Source organism: Callorhinus ursinus, unplaced genomic scaffold (genome assembly GCF_003265705.2).
Source record: "Callorhinus ursinus isolate GAN/ISIS: 27379988/994484 unplaced genomic scaffold, GSC_fseal_2.0 scaffold57, whole genome shotgun sequence".
NCBI lineage: Eukaryota > Metazoa > Chordata > Mammalia > Carnivora > Otariidae > Callorhinus > Callorhinus ursinus.
The window spans coordinates 7,065,264-7,084,766 of record NW_027397119.1 but is presented as its reverse complement, the minus strand read 5'-3'; the positions used below and the strand labels follow the sequence as shown (position 1 = coordinate 7,084,766).

At 40.5% G+C, this 19,503-nt stretch overlaps 1 protein-coding gene and 1 pseudogene across 5 annotated transcripts in view; one reads left to right on the top strand and one right to left on the bottom strand.

The window, feature by feature from the left end:
* Nucleotides 1–19,503, bottom strand: part of SNRPE (small nuclear ribonucleoprotein polypeptide E) — an 89,327-nt gene that overhangs the window by 10,284 nt on the left and 59,540 nt on the right. The window contains exons 5-6 of one of the 5 annotated variants that reach the window (XR_012375785.1): nucleotides 12,433–12,534; nucleotides 6,245–6,345 (exon numbers count right to left, since the gene is read on the bottom strand). The exons of 2 other annotated variants lie outside the window; for them this stretch is intronic. Coding sequence is in view for 1 of the 3 variants with exons in the window: in XM_073884462.1 (XP_073740563.1) it covers nucleotides 12,491–12,534 (44 nt within the window). In the remaining 2 variants the exon portion in view is untranslated. Of the gene's footprint in view, nucleotides 1–6,244; nucleotides 6,346–10,686; nucleotides 12,535–19,503 lie in introns of those variants that run through there. 2 more of the 5 variants (XR_012375784.1, XM_073884462.1) reach the window with 2 other exon arrangements.
* On the top strand, nucleotides 5,960–6,382 carry LOC112811281 (small ribosomal subunit protein uS12-like; annotated as a pseudogene).

The window sequence follows — 19,503 nt, the reverse complement described above, 5'->3', positions numbered from 1 at the left end:
CATTGCAACATCTTCAAGTTCTCTAATCATTTTTCTGTTGTGTCTAATCTGTTACTAATCCTTTTATAAACTGAATTGTGTCCCCCCTCAGAGGTCGTATGTTGAAACCCTAATCCCCAATATTACTTTATTTGGAGATAGGGCCTTTACGGAAGTAATTAAGGTAAAATGAGACCATAAGGGTGGGGCCTAACCTAATAGAACTGATGTCCTTATAAGAGGAAGAGAAATTCAAAGTGTTTGCATACAGAGAAAAGGCCATGTGAGGACAAAGCAAGAAGGTGGCCATCTGTTAGTCAAAGGAAGAGTCCTTATTAGAAGCAAACTTTGCTGGAAACTTGATCTTGAACATTAGCCTCCAGAACTGTGAGAAAATAAACTTTTGTTTTGTTTTATTTTTTTTTAAAGATTTTATTTATTTATTTGACAGAGAGAGACACAGTGAGAGAGGGAACACAAGCAGGGGGAGTGGGAGAGGGAGAAGCAGGCTTCCTGCAGAGCAGGGAGCCTGAGGCAGGGCTCAATCCCAGGACCCTGGGATCATGATCTGAGCTGAAGGCAGATGCTTAACGACTGAGCCACCCAGGCGCCCCAATAAACTGTTGATTAAGCCATCCAGCCTGTGGTTCTGTTATGGAGGCCCTAACACATTAATACAAATACCATCCATTGTATTTTTCATCTCTAAAAATTCTATGTGGGGGCATCTGTCTGGCTCAGGCAGTAAAGCATGTGACTGTTAATCTTAGGGTCATGAATTTAAGCCCCACGTTGGGTGTAGAGCTTACTTAAAATAATAATAATGATAATAATAATAAAATAAGAAACTTTTTAAAAAATAAAAAGTTAAATGGGAATTTTATATGTTTTTTAAAGACTTTTTAAAAATTTATTTGAGAGAATGTGTGCGAGCATGGATAGGGGCAGGGACAGCGACAAGCAGACTCTGTGCTGAGCATGGAGTTCCATACAGGGCTCAATTTCATGACCTGAGCCAGAATCAAGAGGTGGATGCTTAACTGACTGAGCACCCCAGGTGTCCCAGTTATATGTGAATTTTAAAAAATATCTTCCATGCCTTTCAACATTCTCATAATTTCTTGTACTTTTTTGAAATTATGGAATAAATGCCTATCATTTGTGTCATTTATTTTTTTTTATGATTTTTATTTGAGAGAGCACAGGCAAGGGGAGCAGCTGGCAGAGGGAGTGGCAGGCAGAGGGAGAGGGAGAAGCAGGCTCCCCCATGAGCAGAGAGACTGACATGGGGCTGGATCCCAGGACCCTGTGACCATGACCCAAGCTGAAGGCAGACGCCCAACCAACTGAGCCACCCAGGTGCCCCTCATTTGTGTCATTTCTTTCTTTCTTTCAAGATTTTATTTATTTATTTGTCAGAGAGAGAGACTGCATGAGAGAGCACCCACACTTGCACACAGGGAGAGGGGCAGAGGGAGAAGCAGTCTCCCCACTGAGCAAGGAGTCCAATGTGGGACTCGATCCCAGGACCCTGGGATCATGACCTGAGCTGAAGGCAGACACTTAACCTACTGAGACACCCAGGTGCCGCTCTGAATCTATTTCTATAATTTGATTTTTCTCCTCATTATGGATTGTATTTTCCCATGTATCTGCTGCCTAATAATTTTTTTTTAAGATTTTATTTGTTTGTTTATCAGAGAGAGAGAGAGAGAGCACAAGCAGGGGGAGCAGCAGAGGGAGAAGCAGGCTCCCTGCTGAGCATGGAGCCTGATGTGGGACTCAATCCCAGGACCCTGAGATCATGACCTTAGCTGAAGGCAGATGTTTAACCGAGCCACCCAGGCATCCCCCTAATAATTTTTTATGGGATGAGAGACAGTGTGAATTTTACATTCTTGGGTGAATTTTTTTTTTTTTTTGGTAGTCTAAATATTGTAAATATTGTGTTTATTCTGGGATGCTGTTAAATTACTTGGAAATAGTTTGGTCCTTTCATGGGTTGCTTTTCAGCTTTGTTAGGTAAACTCAGTGCTGTCTTTATTCCAGAGTTATTGGCCCCACTACTGAGGCAATCCTTCTCGGTATTCTACACTAGCCCGGTGTATTACAAGTTTGCTCCACTCTGATTGTTGGGAGTATGAACTATTTTCAACCCTGTATATTTTCTTTTTTTTTTTTAATGATTTATTTATTTATTTGAGAAAGTGAGAATGAGAGAGAGAGAGAGAGTACATGAGAGGGGGGGAGGGTTGGGGGAGAAGCAGGCTCCCCGCTGAGCAGGGAGCCCGATGTGGGACTCAATCCCGGGACTCCAGGATCATGACCTGAGCCGAAGGCAGTCGCCCAACCAACTGAGCCACCCAGGCGCCCCAACCCTGTATATTTTCTGAGAGTTACTCTGCATCTTCTACCCAGTGGTTTTTTCACTGGTCTATGGCAGTTTTCTCACACTATGTGTTGATCAGTATACAACTGAAGACTAAAGGGAAATCCCCTGTATATCTCTGCAGCTCTTTCCTCTCCAATATTTTGCCCTGTAAATTATAGATGCCTTGATCTGTCCAAATTCTCAACTACACTCCTCAACTCAAGGAGACCCTGGGTCGTGTTTCTGTTCACTGTGCTGACATCAAGAAACTATCTCCCGCTATGTTGCTAGGTGATTCATTTTCTCTTCCTGTTCTCCCTGGGACCACTCTTCTGCATTGCCTCTTGTCCACTTTAGGAAATCCCTTTTTTTTTTAATTGAAGTATTATTGACACACAATGTTAATTGGTTTCAGGTGTACAACATAATGATTCAGGAAGTCTATATGTTATGCTACGCTCACCATAAGTTTAGCTAACATCTGTCACCATACAACACAATTATGATATCATTGACTATATTTCTGTGTTGTACCTCTTATCCCTGTAACTTATGCACTCCATAACTGGAATTTTCTTTTTTGTTTTTTGTTTTTTTTAGAAAGAGAGTGCACATGAGTGCATATGAGCGTGGGGGGAGAAGCAGAGGGAGAGAGAGAATCTTAAGCAGCCTCCATGCTCAGCATAGAACTCAACCTGGGGCTCTATCTCTCATTGAGATCATGACCTGAGTCAAAATCAAGAGTCAGACACTTTACTGACAGCCACCCAGGTGCTCCATAACTGGAAACTCTTACCTCCCACTCTCCACCCATTTTGCCCATCCCCTCTGACATCCACTGTTTGTTCTCTCTATTTAAGGCTCTCCCCTCTGGCAATGTCCAGTTTGTTTTCTGTATTTATGGATGTTTTTCTGTTTTTTTATTTTTCTTAAGATTGTAAGTAATCTCTACACACAACGTGGGACTTGAACTTACAATCCCGATATTGAGAGTTGCATGCTCTAGTGACTGAGCCAGTCACGTGTCCCTTGTCTGTGTTTTTAGTCATTTAAGGTTGTGGAGTACATCTTGTCCCTGCTACTTCCATGTTTAGAAGTGGAAGTCTCCCTAAAAGTGTTTAAGTACTTGGTCCTTCCAGTTGAACAGGTACAAATAGCAATATAGCATTAATGTGTGATTAGTGTGATCTTGTGATGTCAGCACCAGCAAAATTTCTTTGGATTATATTAGATTATAAAGAAAGTAAACTTGAGCAAATCTATGAAGGTGTATTATAGGCTCTTCTAGGTCAAAGCAAATAGCATCTGATGATCCTTACAAACTGATATCGATTTTTTAAAAATCTTTTGCAAGATCGATACATGCATAACAGCTGGTTTGATTTGTCCCAGGCAATATACCATTTCTAGAACAATAGCTGTAATTGGAATCACTATCTGATAAATTTTATGACACTCAGTCATTCTCCAGGATCACAAGCTAAACAGGGGACTTGAATGGGGATATTTTAAATATCAACATACCTGCACATACCAAGCTAGGAAGCAAGGATCAAGAAATACCAAAAAAACCTTACTATTGTGTTGGCCACATTTTCTGATCATAATGAGATACAATTAGAAATCAATAATAAAAACATAACTTAGGGTTGTTTGGGTGGCTCAGCTGGTTAAGCATCTGACTCTTGATTTTGGCTCAGGTCATGATCTCAGGGTCATGGGATCGAGCCCTGCATCGGGCTGCGTGCTCAGCAGGGGATCTGCTTTTTTTTTTTTTTAAGATTTTATTTATTTATTTGAGAGAGAGAGAATGAGAGATAGAGAGCACGAGAGGGAAGAGGGTCAGAGGGAGAAGCAGACTCCCTGCTGAGCAGGGAGCCCGATGTGGGACTCAATCCCGGGACTCCAGGATCATGACCTGAGCGGAAGGCAGTCGCTTAACCAACTGAGCCACCCAGGCGCGAAGCAGGGCGTCTGCTTGAGGTTATCTTTCCTTCTCCCTCTGCCCCTCTCCCCACCCCTGCTCTCTCTCTCTAAAATAAATAAATACATCTTTTAAAAAACATAAGTTTTATTTATTATTATTGTTATTATTTTTAAAGATTTTATTTATTTACCTGACAGAGAGAGAGAGAGCACAGGTAGGCAGAGTGGTAGGCAGAGGAGAGGGAGAAGCAGGCTCCCTGCTGAGCAGAGAGCCTGATGTGGGGCTTAATCCCAGGACCCTAGGATCACCACCCAAGCCAAAGGCAGACACTTAACTGACTGAGCCACCCAGGCACCCCAAAGAACATAAGTTTTAAATGCACACATTTGGAAAACTTAAAACACATCTCTATGGACTTCTATGGAAAGAACAAGATCCATAGCTGAAATAAATAATTCAAGATACTGAGTATTGTTTAATATATGATTACCACTTATGTAATCATATATTACATTTGTGTATATGTATTGCAGGTATATATAAAAATTATTTGGAAATATACCCCCAAAATTTAACACTGGGCACTTGTACTGGGGGAGTGTTTAAAACCATGTAGATGGGATCGGTAGTAGGATGGAAACTTCACTGAATACCATTTCACATTTTTCATCTTTGATTTCCAGTGAAGGCTTTAGATGTCTACAGTCCTTGCTGACATTTTAAATGCAGCCTCAAGTGAGACCCTGAGCTAAAACCACTCATCTAAGTTATTCCCAGATTCTATAGAGACTACTTGAAGATAATAAATGTTTATTGCTGGGGCGCCTGGGTGGCTCAGTCGTTAAGTGTCTGCCTTCAGCTCAGGTAATGATCCCAGGGTCCTGGGATCGAACCCCGCATCGGGTTCCCTGCTCAACAGAAAGCTTCTTCTTCTTCTTCTTTTTTTTTTTTTTAAAGATTTTATTCATTTATTTGAGAGAGAGAATGAGAGATAGAGAGCAGGAGAGGGAAGAGGGTCAGAGGGAGAAGCAGACTCCCCGCTGAGCAGGGAGCCCGATGTGGGACTCGATCCGGGGACTCCAGGATCATGACCTGAGCCGAAGGCAGTCGCTTAACCAACTGAGCCACGCAGGCCCCCTCAGCGGAAAGCTTCTTTCTCCCTCTCCCAATCCCCCTTGTTTTGTATTCCCTCTCTCACTGTGTCTCTCTCTGTCAAATAAATAAATAAAATCTTTGAAAAAAAAATGTTTATTGCTTTCAGCTGCTAAGTTAGTAATTTGTTAGGCAATAGATAACTAATACACCAGACCTCATAAATGTTTTCGGTTGGAATTTCTGTTGCCCATGTGGTTAGAAAAGTTTTTTTTTTTTTTTTAAAGATTTTATTTATTTATTTGACAGAGAGAGACACAGCGAGAGCAGGAACACAAGCGGGGGGAGTGGGAGAGGGAGAAGCAGGTCTCCTGCCGAGCAGGGAGCCTGATGCGGGACTCGATCCCAGGACCCTAGGGTCATGACCTGAGCCAAAGGCAGACGCTTAACGACTGAGCCACCCAGGCGCCCGTGGTTAGAAAAGTTTTAAGTAGAAATATGACAACTGGCAGAAGCAAACACTTTCTTAGGAAGAGCTTATTTTTGCTGCCCTGCTTCTCTCTTTAGCTCAGGGTCACAGCACTGGCAGGATGGGCAAGTGTCACGGTCTCCATACTGCCAGGAAGTTCTACAGCCACTGACGAGATCAGAAGTGGCATGATGAACAGTACAAGAAAGCCAATTGGGTCACAGTTCTAAAAGCCAACCCTTTTGGAGGCACTTTTCCTGCAAAAGGAATTATGCTGGAAAAAGTAAGGGTTGAAGCCAAGCAGCCAAATTTTGCCATCAGGAAGTGTGTCAGAGTCCAGCTGGTTAAGAATAGCAAAAAAAAAAAAAATTACAGTTTTTGTACTCAACGATGGTTGTTTGAATTTTATTGAGGAAAATGATGAGGTTCTGGTTGCTAGCATGCTGTTGTTGACATTCCTGGAGTTCGCTTAAAGGTTGTCAAAGTAGCCAATGTCTCTCTTTCGGCCTTATACAGAGGCAAGAAGGAAAAACCAAGATCATAAGTTTTGATGGCTAAAACATGACAATAATATATTTTCATAAACCAGAAAAAAAAAAAAAAGAAGAGCTTATTTTTAACCCAAGTCTCAAAGAATTACTGAGGGTAAATTTCAAGGTAAGTAATAGTTCACATTGAGAGCCACAAAACTCCTACAAGCAAAAGATATCCTGAGTGAGAGCCAGAAAACCAATAAACAGCAGAAGCAGACATGTAAAGACTCCATATATTGAATTTTTATCAATGAAATAATCTAAAATGATTATGTTTAATATGCTTCAAGAAATAAAAGCAGGACCAACAAACTATGAGCAGGAAAAGAAACCATAACGAACAACCAAGAAGATTTTTTTTAAAGAACAAAGTAGAACTTCTATAAATAAAAAATACATGATGTTAATTAAATAGTCAAGGATTGATTAAATAGTCGACAAGACACAATCAAAAAGAGAACCAGTGCAGTAAAAGATAGATCCAAAGAATTTATCCAGAATGCTGTCCATGGATTCAAAGAGAAAATATGAATGAAGGGTTAAGAGAAATGGAGGACAGAATGAAAAAGTCCAACATATAGCTCAGTGGAGTTCCAGAAGGAGATGATGGAGAGATTGGGGATGAAGCGATATTTGAAGATAAAGAATTTTTCAGGGTTGTTGAGAGAGATCAATCCTTAGATCCAGAAAGCCCCACAAAATCTCGAGGGAATAAATAAAATGAAATTCAAGGGCGCCTGGGTGGCTCAGTTGGTTAAGCGACTGCCTTCGGCTCAGGTCATGACCCTGGAGTCCCGGGATCGAGTCCCGCATCGGGCTCCCTGCTCAGCGGGGAGTCTGCTTCTCCCTCTGACCCTCTTCCCTCTCGTGCTCTCTATCTCTCATTCTCTCTCTCTCAAATAAATAAAAATCTTAAGAAAAAAATGAAATTCAACAGAAACATATCACAATTTAACTGCAAATCAGAAAAGAACAAGAAACGATCTTAAAAAGCAGAGTAAGAAAGAAAGTGTATCAGAGGAAATAATACAAGTAAAAACAAAACTTAATGAAATAGAGATAAAATGACGCCATAGAGGGATCTATAAAGACAAAGCAGGTGTTAAAATAGATAAACTTATAACAAGATTGATTATTAATAAGATTACATATGGCTCTTTGAGGAAGAGGCAGTCGCGGCTAAAGTGGAGGTTTGGGATCATTTTCAGATGAGGATCCACAAGCAACTGACTGATTTGCACAGTCCTTCTGAGATTGTTAAGCAGATTACTTCCATCAGTACTGAGTCAAGAGTTGAGGTGGAAGTCACCATTGCAAATGCTTAAATCAACCTTTTAAATAAATTGATTATCAGTTGTTAAAAAAAAAAGATTACATATGAATAATACCAGGAATGAAAAGGGGGACATAATTCTTTTTTTTTTTTAAAGATTTTATTTATTTATTCATGAGAGACAGAGAGAGAGAGAGAGAGGCAGAGGGAGAAGCAGGCTCCCAAGGAGCAGGGAGCCCGATGCGGGACTCGATCCCAGGACCCTGGGATCATGACCTGAGCCGAAGGCAGACGCTTAACCATCTGAGCCACCCAGGCGCCCCGGGACATAATTCTCTTAAAGTCTTTAAATATTATAGAAACTATCATGAACTTTATGTCAATAAATTAGTACACTTAAGTGAAATGCATAACATATTAGGATATGTTTGGATTCATGTAAGAGAATACCTGATTGATAGTTGTTTGAGTAATAAGACATTTAATTAAAATATAGATGGATCTGGGGCAGACAGACAAATGCTTTCACATAGGTTTGGAACTAATCATTTTCCATACAACTTTTTTTTAAAGTAAAACATTCATATAGAGAAAAGTGTACAAATCAAGTATATATCTCAAAATAATTTTTTCACAAAGTGAACACATCCAAGTAACCATCACCCAGATCAAAATATGGAGCATTACTATACAACAGAAGCCTCCTTGTGGCAGTAATAATTTAAAGCTTAAACCTCAAAAGTTCTTTTAGTCCATATGGATTCAGCTGGCTTGTATTTTAAAAGCACAAACATTTTCCTGCCCACCAAGTACTAAAAGAGCTACAAATTAAAATGTTTATTTGCCCCTAGAATTCACATTCTTGCCTCAGCTATGCCCACTAACTGTGTTCTCTAGATCCACCTGTGTGTGCTGAGGTTTCCAAGAGGTCCACACATGTGGACCGAGACCAGTGCCACGGTCAAAGTTTTGGGATGCAGCAGTAGTGCACACCCTGAGGTCACCTGAGGCCACTGAAGTCTATGCAGCAGCTTTGCCAAGGGGTGTATTGTCTTGCTAGGGACCATGTCTTTCCTTAAGGTCCAGTGTGTGCAGCTTTGCTCTGTAGAAGTATAAGCTGTAATATCCTGACATAAGCTGTAGTCACCTGCCAAGGTCAAAATATGAGGTGGCTTAAGACTGAAAGCCTCTTGCAGAAGTTAAAAGCTATATCTATACAACTGTAAAAACTCACCTGGCTTTAATATAACCTCTTACATTGCCCAAGTCAAAATCTCCTGAGTATACTCTAAAGTCTAAAGCTCAAAAATACTTACCCTACTTCATAAACGCCTCTCCAGTAGATATTTTGTCACCCAGAATTTAAATCCCTATTTATTCACCAATGTTCACACCCAACATTTCAGATGTTGGGGGCTTTGAGGTTACACCCCTAAAATGTCAGTCTGTTTATTCCAGAGGCAAGGCCTGCCCCTGCATCTCTTACAGCATGGAAGACAACAATAATCAGAAGATTCTACTCTTTATCAGCAAGGCAGCTTCCTAGATAAGGGATATCTGTGCCCACTTCCCCAAACTTATGACTTAGGTAATCCCCCACTCCTCCTTCCAGGGAAGCTAAGAGTAAAGGAGAAGAGAGAGGCCAGGAAAATTATCCTAGTGAACCTCTCCTCACAGTGAAGGAAACACCAAGTGATGGAGAAATGTACACTCCCCAAACCAATTAAAGTATATCAGAAAACCATGCATCAGAAGTGAGGCGATAATCTCATGCTAGCAGGCCAAAGTTCCTCTAGGAGAATGTGTACCAGACCCAGGGAAGAGAGTCAAGACTTAATGCACACGACTTGCCAAAAAGCTAGAGCTTTGAGAAGGTGCTCAGAAAAGCTAAAAGCAAGCGGTAATGGAGCCAAGGAAAATCCACAATTCCTACTCTGTCTGAAAATAGCTAGGTCTTTATTAGTCTATAAGAAGTCATGTTCTCTACAAAAAGGGAGCAAAAGGTCATAAAGAGGAAACAAAGGAGATGAAAGGACAGTACATGAAATACAAAGGCCACAAGAGAGATGAAAAGGGAGTTGGGTAAGGCATGGGAGAACTACAGAAAATCTACACATTAATATACAACAAAAAGAGGCTAAGAACTCACATTATAGACAATGCAATAAATGATGTAAAGGACAAATATGAGAAAGTCCCTTAAAATGTGGAGGAAAAGGAGAAAGGATGAAATAATAAGATAAAAGATGACAGCAATAGAGGACAAAGAACAGATTGATTGATTTTTTTTTAAGTTTTATTTATTTAAGTAATCTCTACACCCAATATGGGGCTCAAACTCATGACCCTGAGATCAAGAGTCACATGCTGTACAGACTGAACCAGCCAGGCATCCTGACAAAGAACATATTTAAATCAAGAATTACTGCTGTTCTGGGGTACCTGGCTGGCTCAGTTGGTGGAGCATGTGACTCTTGAACTCAGGGTGGGCGTGAGTTCTCTATACCCATGTTGGGTATAGAGATTACTTAAAATAAAATCTTAAAAAAAAAAAAAAAGAGTTACTGCTGTTCCTAAGGGAGGAAAAATGAACAAGAAGTCAAAATTGAAAGTTTTTGGAACTAGAAAAAACCTGAGTATTAAGACTAAAGGGGATCACCATGTTGAATGAAAATGAACAAATAGACCTACATAGACATACTCTGGCAAAATTTTTTTAATTACAAAAAAAAATGCTACAACCTAAAGAAAATAAATAGGTTAGCTATAAAGAAAAAATTTTATGTTTGATTTTAACTTTTTCTGGAATACTAAATATAGTGGAGCAACATGTACAGAATTTTTAGGGGAAAATTATCTGACATAGCCATAAGTCAGCAAAAAACATGTACAAAACCAGACATTTTTGAAGTGTAGTCCATGGACTCCTTGGGGTCTTTTTTTTTTTTTTTAACATTTATTTATTTATTTGAGAGAGAGAGAGAGAGATAGCGAGAGACAGCACAAGGGGAGAGGAGAGGGAGAAGCAGGCTCCCCGCTGAGCAGGGACCCCGGCATGGGCCTGGATCCCAGGACCCTGGAATCACGACCTGAGCCGAAGGCAGATGCCTAACCGACTGAGCCACCCAGGTGCCCTGACTCCTTGGGTTTTAGAAATCTTTCCAGGGTATCTACAAGATCAAAGCTATTTTTGAAATAATACTAAGTCATTATTTGACTTTTTACTTTGTTAATATTTGCACTGTCGATGCAAAAGCAATAGTTAAAATTGCTGGCAGCTTGGCACAAATCAATGCCATGTACCAACTGTACTAGTAATTATGTTCTTCACCACCACATACTCCCATGTGTCCTTGATGAAACAATAAAAAATATTAATTTTACTAAATCTTGAATCTTAAATGCACTTTTTAAAATATTCTGTGCAGCAAATGGGAAGTATATATAATGCACTGCTGCTGTTTAGTGAAGTATGATGGTCGTCTTGAGGAAAAGCATTTGTGCAATTGGGTTACAAGCTGAACTAGCTACTTTTTTCATGTACTACCATCTTTACTTGAAAGAAGGACACACAAACCATTGTTATTGAGACTTAGGTACTGGTAGACGTTTTTTTGAAAATGTACGAAATGAGCTTATCGCTTCAAAGAAAACAATTGACTATATTTTGCCATTAAAAATTTTGCGATTTCAAGTGAAAATTAAAATATGAGAAAAACTGTATCTGCTACTCCGAGCTCAGATCTTTACTACTTAAAGACTTTTCTGATGAGATCAGTGGTAATGTAAATGAAAGTGATTTTTAAAAATATTGATTAATACTCTATGTTAACATTTAGAAGACAGGCATAACTCAGTGGACCAATAATTTCCAAATGACCAAATGCATGATGTTACAAAATTATGCCTGGGTAAAAAATCCATTCAATGTGAAAGATAAATCAATAGATTCTAATTTAACAGAGCATGAACATTCACTGATATGGTTTTAAATTCCACATTGAAATTAATCTTTAGGAAACTACTATTTGCTGAATTCTGGTACAGTATCAAAGAAGAATATCCAAAATTACCTCAAAAGATTATTAAAATACTCCCCTTCTTCAAAATACTTTTCCCTTTTCCAATTACATATTGGTGTGAGGCCAGATTTTCTTCATATATTCCAACTAAAACAACATATTACAACAGATTGGATGCAGAAATGTATGAGCTTCTATTAAGATAGACATTAAACATTTGCAAAACAGTATTTTATAACCAACCAAATGAATGTTCCTGAGTGAAGACAAATGTATTCTTAGATATGTAAGGGCTCAGTAAATAGACATACCTGCCCTTCTTAAAAGAAATAGCTTGGTTTTTTTTTAAAGATTTTATTTATGTATTTATGTATTTATTTGAGAGAATCAGCGTGCAGCAGGTGGGGGGTGGTGGCGCGAGGGCTGAAGGGGAGGGAGAGAAAAATCCCAAAGGGACTCCTGCTGAGTTCGGAGTCCATTCAGGGCTCTATCCCAGGACCCCGAGATCATGACCTGAGCTGAAACCAAGAGTTGGATGCTCAAATGAGGCACCCAGGTGCCCCTTAAAAATTACTTTAGGATTTATTTCTGCCATTAAATATATGAATAATTATGACCTCAAGAATAGAGAAATTGGGTGATAAAAGGAGTGTTTTGTGAATTATAAATTGCCTCCAAATTATATGTACTATGGTTGGAAAGGAGCAGTTCCTCAAAAGGGGGAAGGGATGTTAGACAAACCAAAAACTAGGAATCAGCACATCACCTTATGGAAGCCCCTCTGTTTAGAATGTTCACCTCCTTCTTTGCTCATCCAAATCCCATTATATTTCAAGATAAAGTTCAGGTCCCACGTAGAAGCTCAGTACTGGAAAGGAGCAGGAGAGAGGAAAATCATTTATATTGAGACCTATTATTATGTACCTGTCTGGGGGTTCAAAATTCATTCACATTTAATCCTTATAGAAAACCAGAAGACTAGGGTTTTTGTGTTTTTTTTTTTTGAGATTTTATTTAATTTGACAGAGAGAGACACAGAGAGAGAGGGAACACAAGCAGGGGGAGTGGGAGAGGGGGAATCAGGCTTCCTGCCAAGCAGGGAGCCCGATGTGGGGCTTGATCCCAGGACCCTGGGACCATGACCTGAGCCCAAGGCAGACGCTTGAGGACTGAGCCACCCAGGTGCCCCAGAAGACTAGGTTTTGCTATCCCTATTTTATAGACAAAGAAATCGAAGTTCAAAGAGATTAAACCACTTGCCCATTGTCATCCTACTAGCTGGAGGTAGAATTTGGATGCAAACCCAGATCTTTTTTACTGTGACTTTCATGACCTTTGCATTTCACTATACTGTCTTAAAGCTCATTTTATTTAATCTAAATAAGCCCTGCCCAATCTGCTGTTTAAATCCTCATCAAGACATCCCCATGAATGGTTAACAGCCCAATCCCCTCCAGGAACAAAGAATTCCACACATTTTAATGCTGTCCATTATATCCATTGACTGCACTAAAAAGTTTCTTCTCAATATTAAGCTGACATAGTTCTTCTGAAACCCTTATGCATAAATCTTAATAATACCCTTTGGGGTTATGCATAATGAACTAGTGAGAGAGACCATTAGTGGGATATTGATTCTCTTCTTCTTTTAAATGTTTTATTTCTTTATTATTATTTTTTAAAGTAGGCCCCACACCCAATGTGGGGCCTTGAACTCATGACCCTGCGATCAAGAGTCACATGCTCCACCCACTGAGCCAGTCAGGTGCCCCTCTTCTTCTTTTACATAGGAATAGAATTTTTTGCCTCAGCACAGAGGCAGACGTACCGTGAAGCTAATGAAACTGAAGCTTTAGATCCCCTCACCTGCTGGGGCCCTGGCAGATGCTGGGAGCTGTGGAGTGTTCTAGATGGAGAGGGGAACAGATTGAAATTAGGAAGCATTTCTGAGGAATTAGCTAAAGAAATCTCAGAAGAAAGGGACCTGAAACTCCAAAGCGCCAATAATTTATTGTAATTTCTTTTCTCATACTTAACAAATATTTTTGTATCTAATTTTATACTGGAAACTTTGTATTATTTTCCTTAAAGAGGATTCCAAAACTTGTATCCAGTCTCACAAACTCTGGACCGGACCCTTGGTTTGATCCATATTTTCACTACTGTATTTATATTTGGGTAATTTACATGAGAGAGATTAATCCTATCTTGTTTAACCTATTATTAGTTTGGATCTCAATCACAGTAGTCAGACCAATTTCGTGATACAGAATGCTGAAGTTTCATTGTGCCATGGGGATAAAAGACCACCTCTGCTCTACTATCAGCACCAGAGTCAACTGACCCAGGGGAGGCCTGACGCAGGCCAGGCCAATAATTCCTTGTCTGTGATTTCTGAACTTGGACTGGAGAGTCAGTCTCCCTGGTTACCCGCACTTTAAGCTGTAGAGCATGGGATCACCTGGCAACTGTGTCTCTTTACAATTGTGTTTCATTACTTGCATAGGGAAGAAGTCAGTATGCACTAAGAGAACATAGGGAAAAGGGAAGAAAGGATGAGTGCTATAGAAATTCTGTCTTTTCAGTTATTCCTTCAGCCCAACTGCATTTTTTGCCCCTCTTTTTTTTTTTTAAGATTTTTATTTATTTATTTGACAGAGAGAGAGAGAGAGAGAGAGAGAGCACAAGTAGGGGGAGCAGCAGAGGGAGAAGCAGGCTCCCCGCTGAGCAGGGAGCCTGATGAGGGGCTCAATGCCAGGACCCTGTGATCACGACTGAGCCGAAGGCAACTGTTCAACCGACTGAGCCACGCAGGCGCCCCCATTTTTGCAGGCGCCCCCATTTTTGCCCTTCTTGTACAGTTTGGTTCATCAATTCTTCCTTGACCAGGAGAATTACACCAATAAATTCCTGGTTTTGTCTAAGCTAGCTTTGTTTTTTTTTTAAGATTTTATTTATTTATTTTGACAGAGAGAGACACAGCGAGAGAGGGAACACAAGCAGAGGGAGTGGGAGAGGGAGAAGCAGGCTTCCCGCGGAGCAGGGAGCCCGATGTGGGGCTCGATCCCAGGACCCTGGGATCATGACCTGAGCCAAAGGCAGATGCTTAACAACTGAGCCACCCAGGAGCCCCATTGTCTAAGCTAGTTAAGTAGGGTTTCTGTCTCTTGTAACCAAGAGGCCTGCCTGGCTGGCTGTCGGTAGAGCATGTGACTCCTGATCTCAGGGTCATGAGTTCAAGCCCCACACTGGGTGCGGAGTCTACTTGAAAATAAATAACTAAAATAAAACTCATTATGTACTCTCATAATGTATATATGAAGCAAGCCAGGAAAAGGGCTCAGGAACTCCCAGCCTGTACCTTTTCATGTTAACAATTTGCCTGTGACTCTAAATCTCCTGAGCACCTAAATTCATGGATCCAACGGCCTGACAGGATATCTCAAAGGTACCTCAAAACCATCGTCATCTTTCTTCTCAAACCTTTGCCTTCAGGGTTCCGCATCACAGTAAATGGCATCACTACTCACATTTGGTGCCCAAGTCTCAAACTTGGATGAGGTCCATGCATTATAAAATGTAATGTGTCCTGGCTCCTGCCTATATACTACTCCTGCCTCCGTTCTCTACCTCCAGCCACATGGTTTATCTAAAATTAATGAGGTAACATCTCCCTTTCCCCTAGTGGTCCTCCACTGTATGCATTTTTGCATAGAACTTTCCTATGTAAAACCATAACTCCTACATAAAGTACTCAAAATGGAGAGCTATGGAAGTCCCTATAGCCACAGGCCCCCCTGCCTTTCCTGCTCTTCTGTCTGTAACAGATACAGTTTTAAGAGATAATCCTTATGTATCTAAGAGTTTGAAACAAATGGGGTAAAAATAGAAAAAAACCATAGAGATCATAGTTTTGTGTGATATGTGTCAAAGACCACACTGACTTAATTTTACATGGGATGACTTCAGTAGGGCCCAAACTTACTTAGGAAGTAAATGATTGGACCTCTGTTGCCACTCTGGCAAGAAAGTGATCCTGCATGTCCCTTGCTTCTTTTTTTTTTTTAAAGGATACCTCTAGGTTCAAATCTTTTTTTTAAAGATTTTATTTATTTATTCATAAGAGATAGAGAGAGAGAGGCAGAGGGAGAAGCAGGCTCCCCACTGAGCAGGGAGCCCAATGGGGGACTTGATCCCAGGACCCTGGGATCATGACCCAAGCCGAAGGCAGAAGTTCGACCATCTGAGCCACCCAGGTGCCCATGTCCCTTGCTTCTTTATCCTGCTCCTTTCCTAATCGAAATCTCACACAGGAGCATCTAAATGGTGAGCCTACTTTTATGCCTATGCCTTAGTTACAAGAGTCACTGAGATAGTGAGGAGCTATCTTCTACTTTAGTGAAGTAGGACTCATAATGTCAGAGGAAACAGGTAAAAAAAAAAAAAAACCCACAAGGGAAGACTGATCAAAAAATGCTGGAAACCTCAAAGTATGGTCTCCAGATCATGGCTTAACCCAGTCATCTGTGGCATTCCCCTGGCGATTGAGATCGTTTTGCAATAGGCACCTGGCCCATTTCACACCGATGAGATGTTGGGGAGATTTCCAACAGTTGTTGTAAGAGAAGATCTCTCATTTTAAAGGTGTATTGGGAGCTAGCTGCGTCTTTTTCTGGACAATATGGTTTATGGGTGAGGTTTGGAATTACTGCAGCAATGCTGGCACTATGAGAAAAGCTATGTCCTGAACACAGCTAGCACAGAAGGATGCCAGGTGGGGATATGGGAAGAAAGTGAGAAACTGAACTTCACCAATCCCAAAGACTGTGCATTATACCTCTGTGAGGTATAGTGTGAGCCAATAAATCATCTTTATCATTTCAGCCTGTTTTGTCTAAATTGTCCAAAAAAACACGTATCTGACAAAGGATTTGTATCCATACTATATAAACAACTCTCAAAGCTCAACCATAAAATAACTAATAACCCAATTAAGAAAATGGGCAAAAGATTTGAAGAGACACTTCATAAGGGAAAATATACAGATGACAAATAAGCACAAGAAAAGGTGATCAACACCATTAGTTATCAGGAGCAAATTCAAGCCACAATGAGAAACTACTACACATCTATTAGAATAAAATTAAAAATCTGACAATACCAAGTGCTGACAAAGATGCATAGCAAGCATAATTCTCACATAATGCTGGTGGGAATGCAAAATGGAACAGCCATTTTGGAAAACAGTTTGACAGGGTTTTTTTTTTGTTTTCCTTCTTCTTACTAAAGACTATATTTTTTGAGCAGTTTTAGGTTCACAGACAGCTTCTTTTATTTATTTATTTATTTATTTTTAAAAGATTTTATTTATTTATTTGACAGAGAGAGACACGCAAGAGAGGGAACACAAGCAGGGGGAGTGGGAGAGGGAGAAGCGGGCTCCCCGCCGAGCAGGGAGCCCGATGCGGGGCTCGATCCCAGGACTCTGGGATCATGACCTGAGCCGAAGGCAGATGCTTAACGACTGCGCCACCCAGGTGCCCCCACAGACAGCTTCTTTTAAAGTTAAACATACAGTTACCATATGGTTCAGCAATCCCTCTCTTAGGTATTTATCCAAGAGAGATGAAAATTTATATTTACACAAAAACTTGTACATAGGGGCACCTGGGTGGTACAGTCGGTTGGGCATCTGCCTTCGGCTCAGGTAATTTTCCCGGGGTCCTGGGATCCAGCCCCACATGCAGCTCCCTCCTGAGCAGGGAGCCCGCTTCTCCCTCTGCCCGCCATTCCCCCGTTTGTGCTCTTTCTCTCTGGCAATTAAATGAAACCTTAAAAATAAAAAAGAACCACTGGTACATAAATGTTTATGGTGGCTTTATTCATAATGACAAAAAATTGGAGACAACCCGAATGTCCTTCAGTGGGTAGAAGGATAAACAAACTATGATGCCTCTGTGGACTGTAATACCCCTCAGCAATAAAAGCCTTGGATACATGCAACAACATGGAGGACTCTCAAATGCATTATGGTAAGTGAAAGAAGTCATATGTGAAAGGCTACATATGTGTGATTCCACTTATAATACAAAAGTATAGCGATATGAGGCAGATCAGTGGTTGTCTAGGGTTGGGAGAGAGATGAGGTGGAGGCAGGTTGACTACAAAAGGGCAGCAGGAAGGAATTTGTGGGAAGGGAAGGATGAAACTTCTATATCTTAACTGTGGTGGTGTTTACATAACTTTACATGTGTCAAAACTCATAGACATGTATGCACACACGAAAGTGAATTTTATTATATGTAAAATTTTAAACGTGAATAATTAAAAAAAAAGTTCTGTCTCTCCAATCTGTTGGATGAAGCAGAATTCCAACCCTCAGGGAAATTTTAGTGTAATCGGTAAAATGAAGGTGCCTGCTGTAAGAAACAGTCTAATATAAGGTGCACACAACTAAATGTATATAAAAAATAGACAAGTACAGATGCATGCAACTTCAAAAATTAATACACATAGGTATTAGAATAAATATAGCGAAGTAAAGTTAGTGGGACAAGGTCTCCTGGAAAGGCTAAGCAGAGGTTATAAGGGTGAAATCATGCAAGGATCTAAAAGCACTTAGGAAAGTATTAAGATTTATTAAAGTACAGATTTCATAATTTTCTTTGTATCTCCTACAAGACCTAGCATAATATTTACATATCGTTGGTGCTTCATAAATAATTTTTGTTTATTCTTGTTTGTTACATACGATTGATAAATAAAATAAATTGTTCAAAGGAGTGGAAAGACATTCAAGTCAAAAGGGAGTGTCCAGAAGAAGTTTTTATTAGTTCCAGACCTGGTCAGATCCCAAGGACTTTCCCTTTGTTATGGGCAAAGACCGGGGGGGGGGGGGTCACCTTGTAAAGTATTGATCCAGAACAACTGAGGTCCTGCGTTTGTCTACGGCATGGTTTGCCGTTTGAGTAACTCGTATCAATCTTATGCTCCCTGTTCTACACAAAGATGTAGGTTCTGATGGGTATAAAAACACACTCTCCCAGCTCCCCGGGGTGGGCAAACTTCCTGCAGCAGCCCCCTCTGCTTGCCTTCCTCTCCTGCTTGAGTGCTGGGCTCAGTGTTCTGCAGAAACCAGTACTGATGGTATCTCTTGTCCCAGATCTGCAAGGGCCCTCTCAGCTGTAGATTGGTGACATGACAATTAACCTTCAAAGTAGCCTGATCCCAGGTACGGGGCACATAGCAACAACCACCTCCGGGAAGTTAGCATCTTACGAGCCCGCTAGTACCCCACAAATCCGGTACCGAAACTGTTTAATTAACTGTCTTTACTCACTCTGCCAGGACTGTAAAAGCCCTTGACTTCTCCCCAACAAAGGGGTCCCTTTGCCACAAGCACAGGCTACAGTGTGTAAATTAATTAAATTAATTCTATTCAAACAGATCCTGTTGTTCCCTTTCCTTAGCGTACCTCCTAGGGGAACACTTGTCCTGCACACTAAACTCTCAACTTTTTTGGGTCAGGTTTTCCTTCATCCTCAACTCTAAATTCTGCTAGTTCTTCATGAAGACATCTTCGTCTTGCTTCACTATAGTTTTGGTTTTAGTTTTCTGTTATTGCAGGTTGGATCTTCGTAAGTACACCTATCTCAAATTTTAATGCCACAGAAGACAGGCACTGGCTCTGATCTCATACAGTGGAACCTAGCAACACATGGCTTTTTAAAAAATTAATTATTATTATTATTTTTAAGTAATCTCTACACCCAACGTGCAGGTGGAACTCACAACCCTGAGATCAAGAGCTGTATGCTCTTCCAACTGAGCCAGCCAG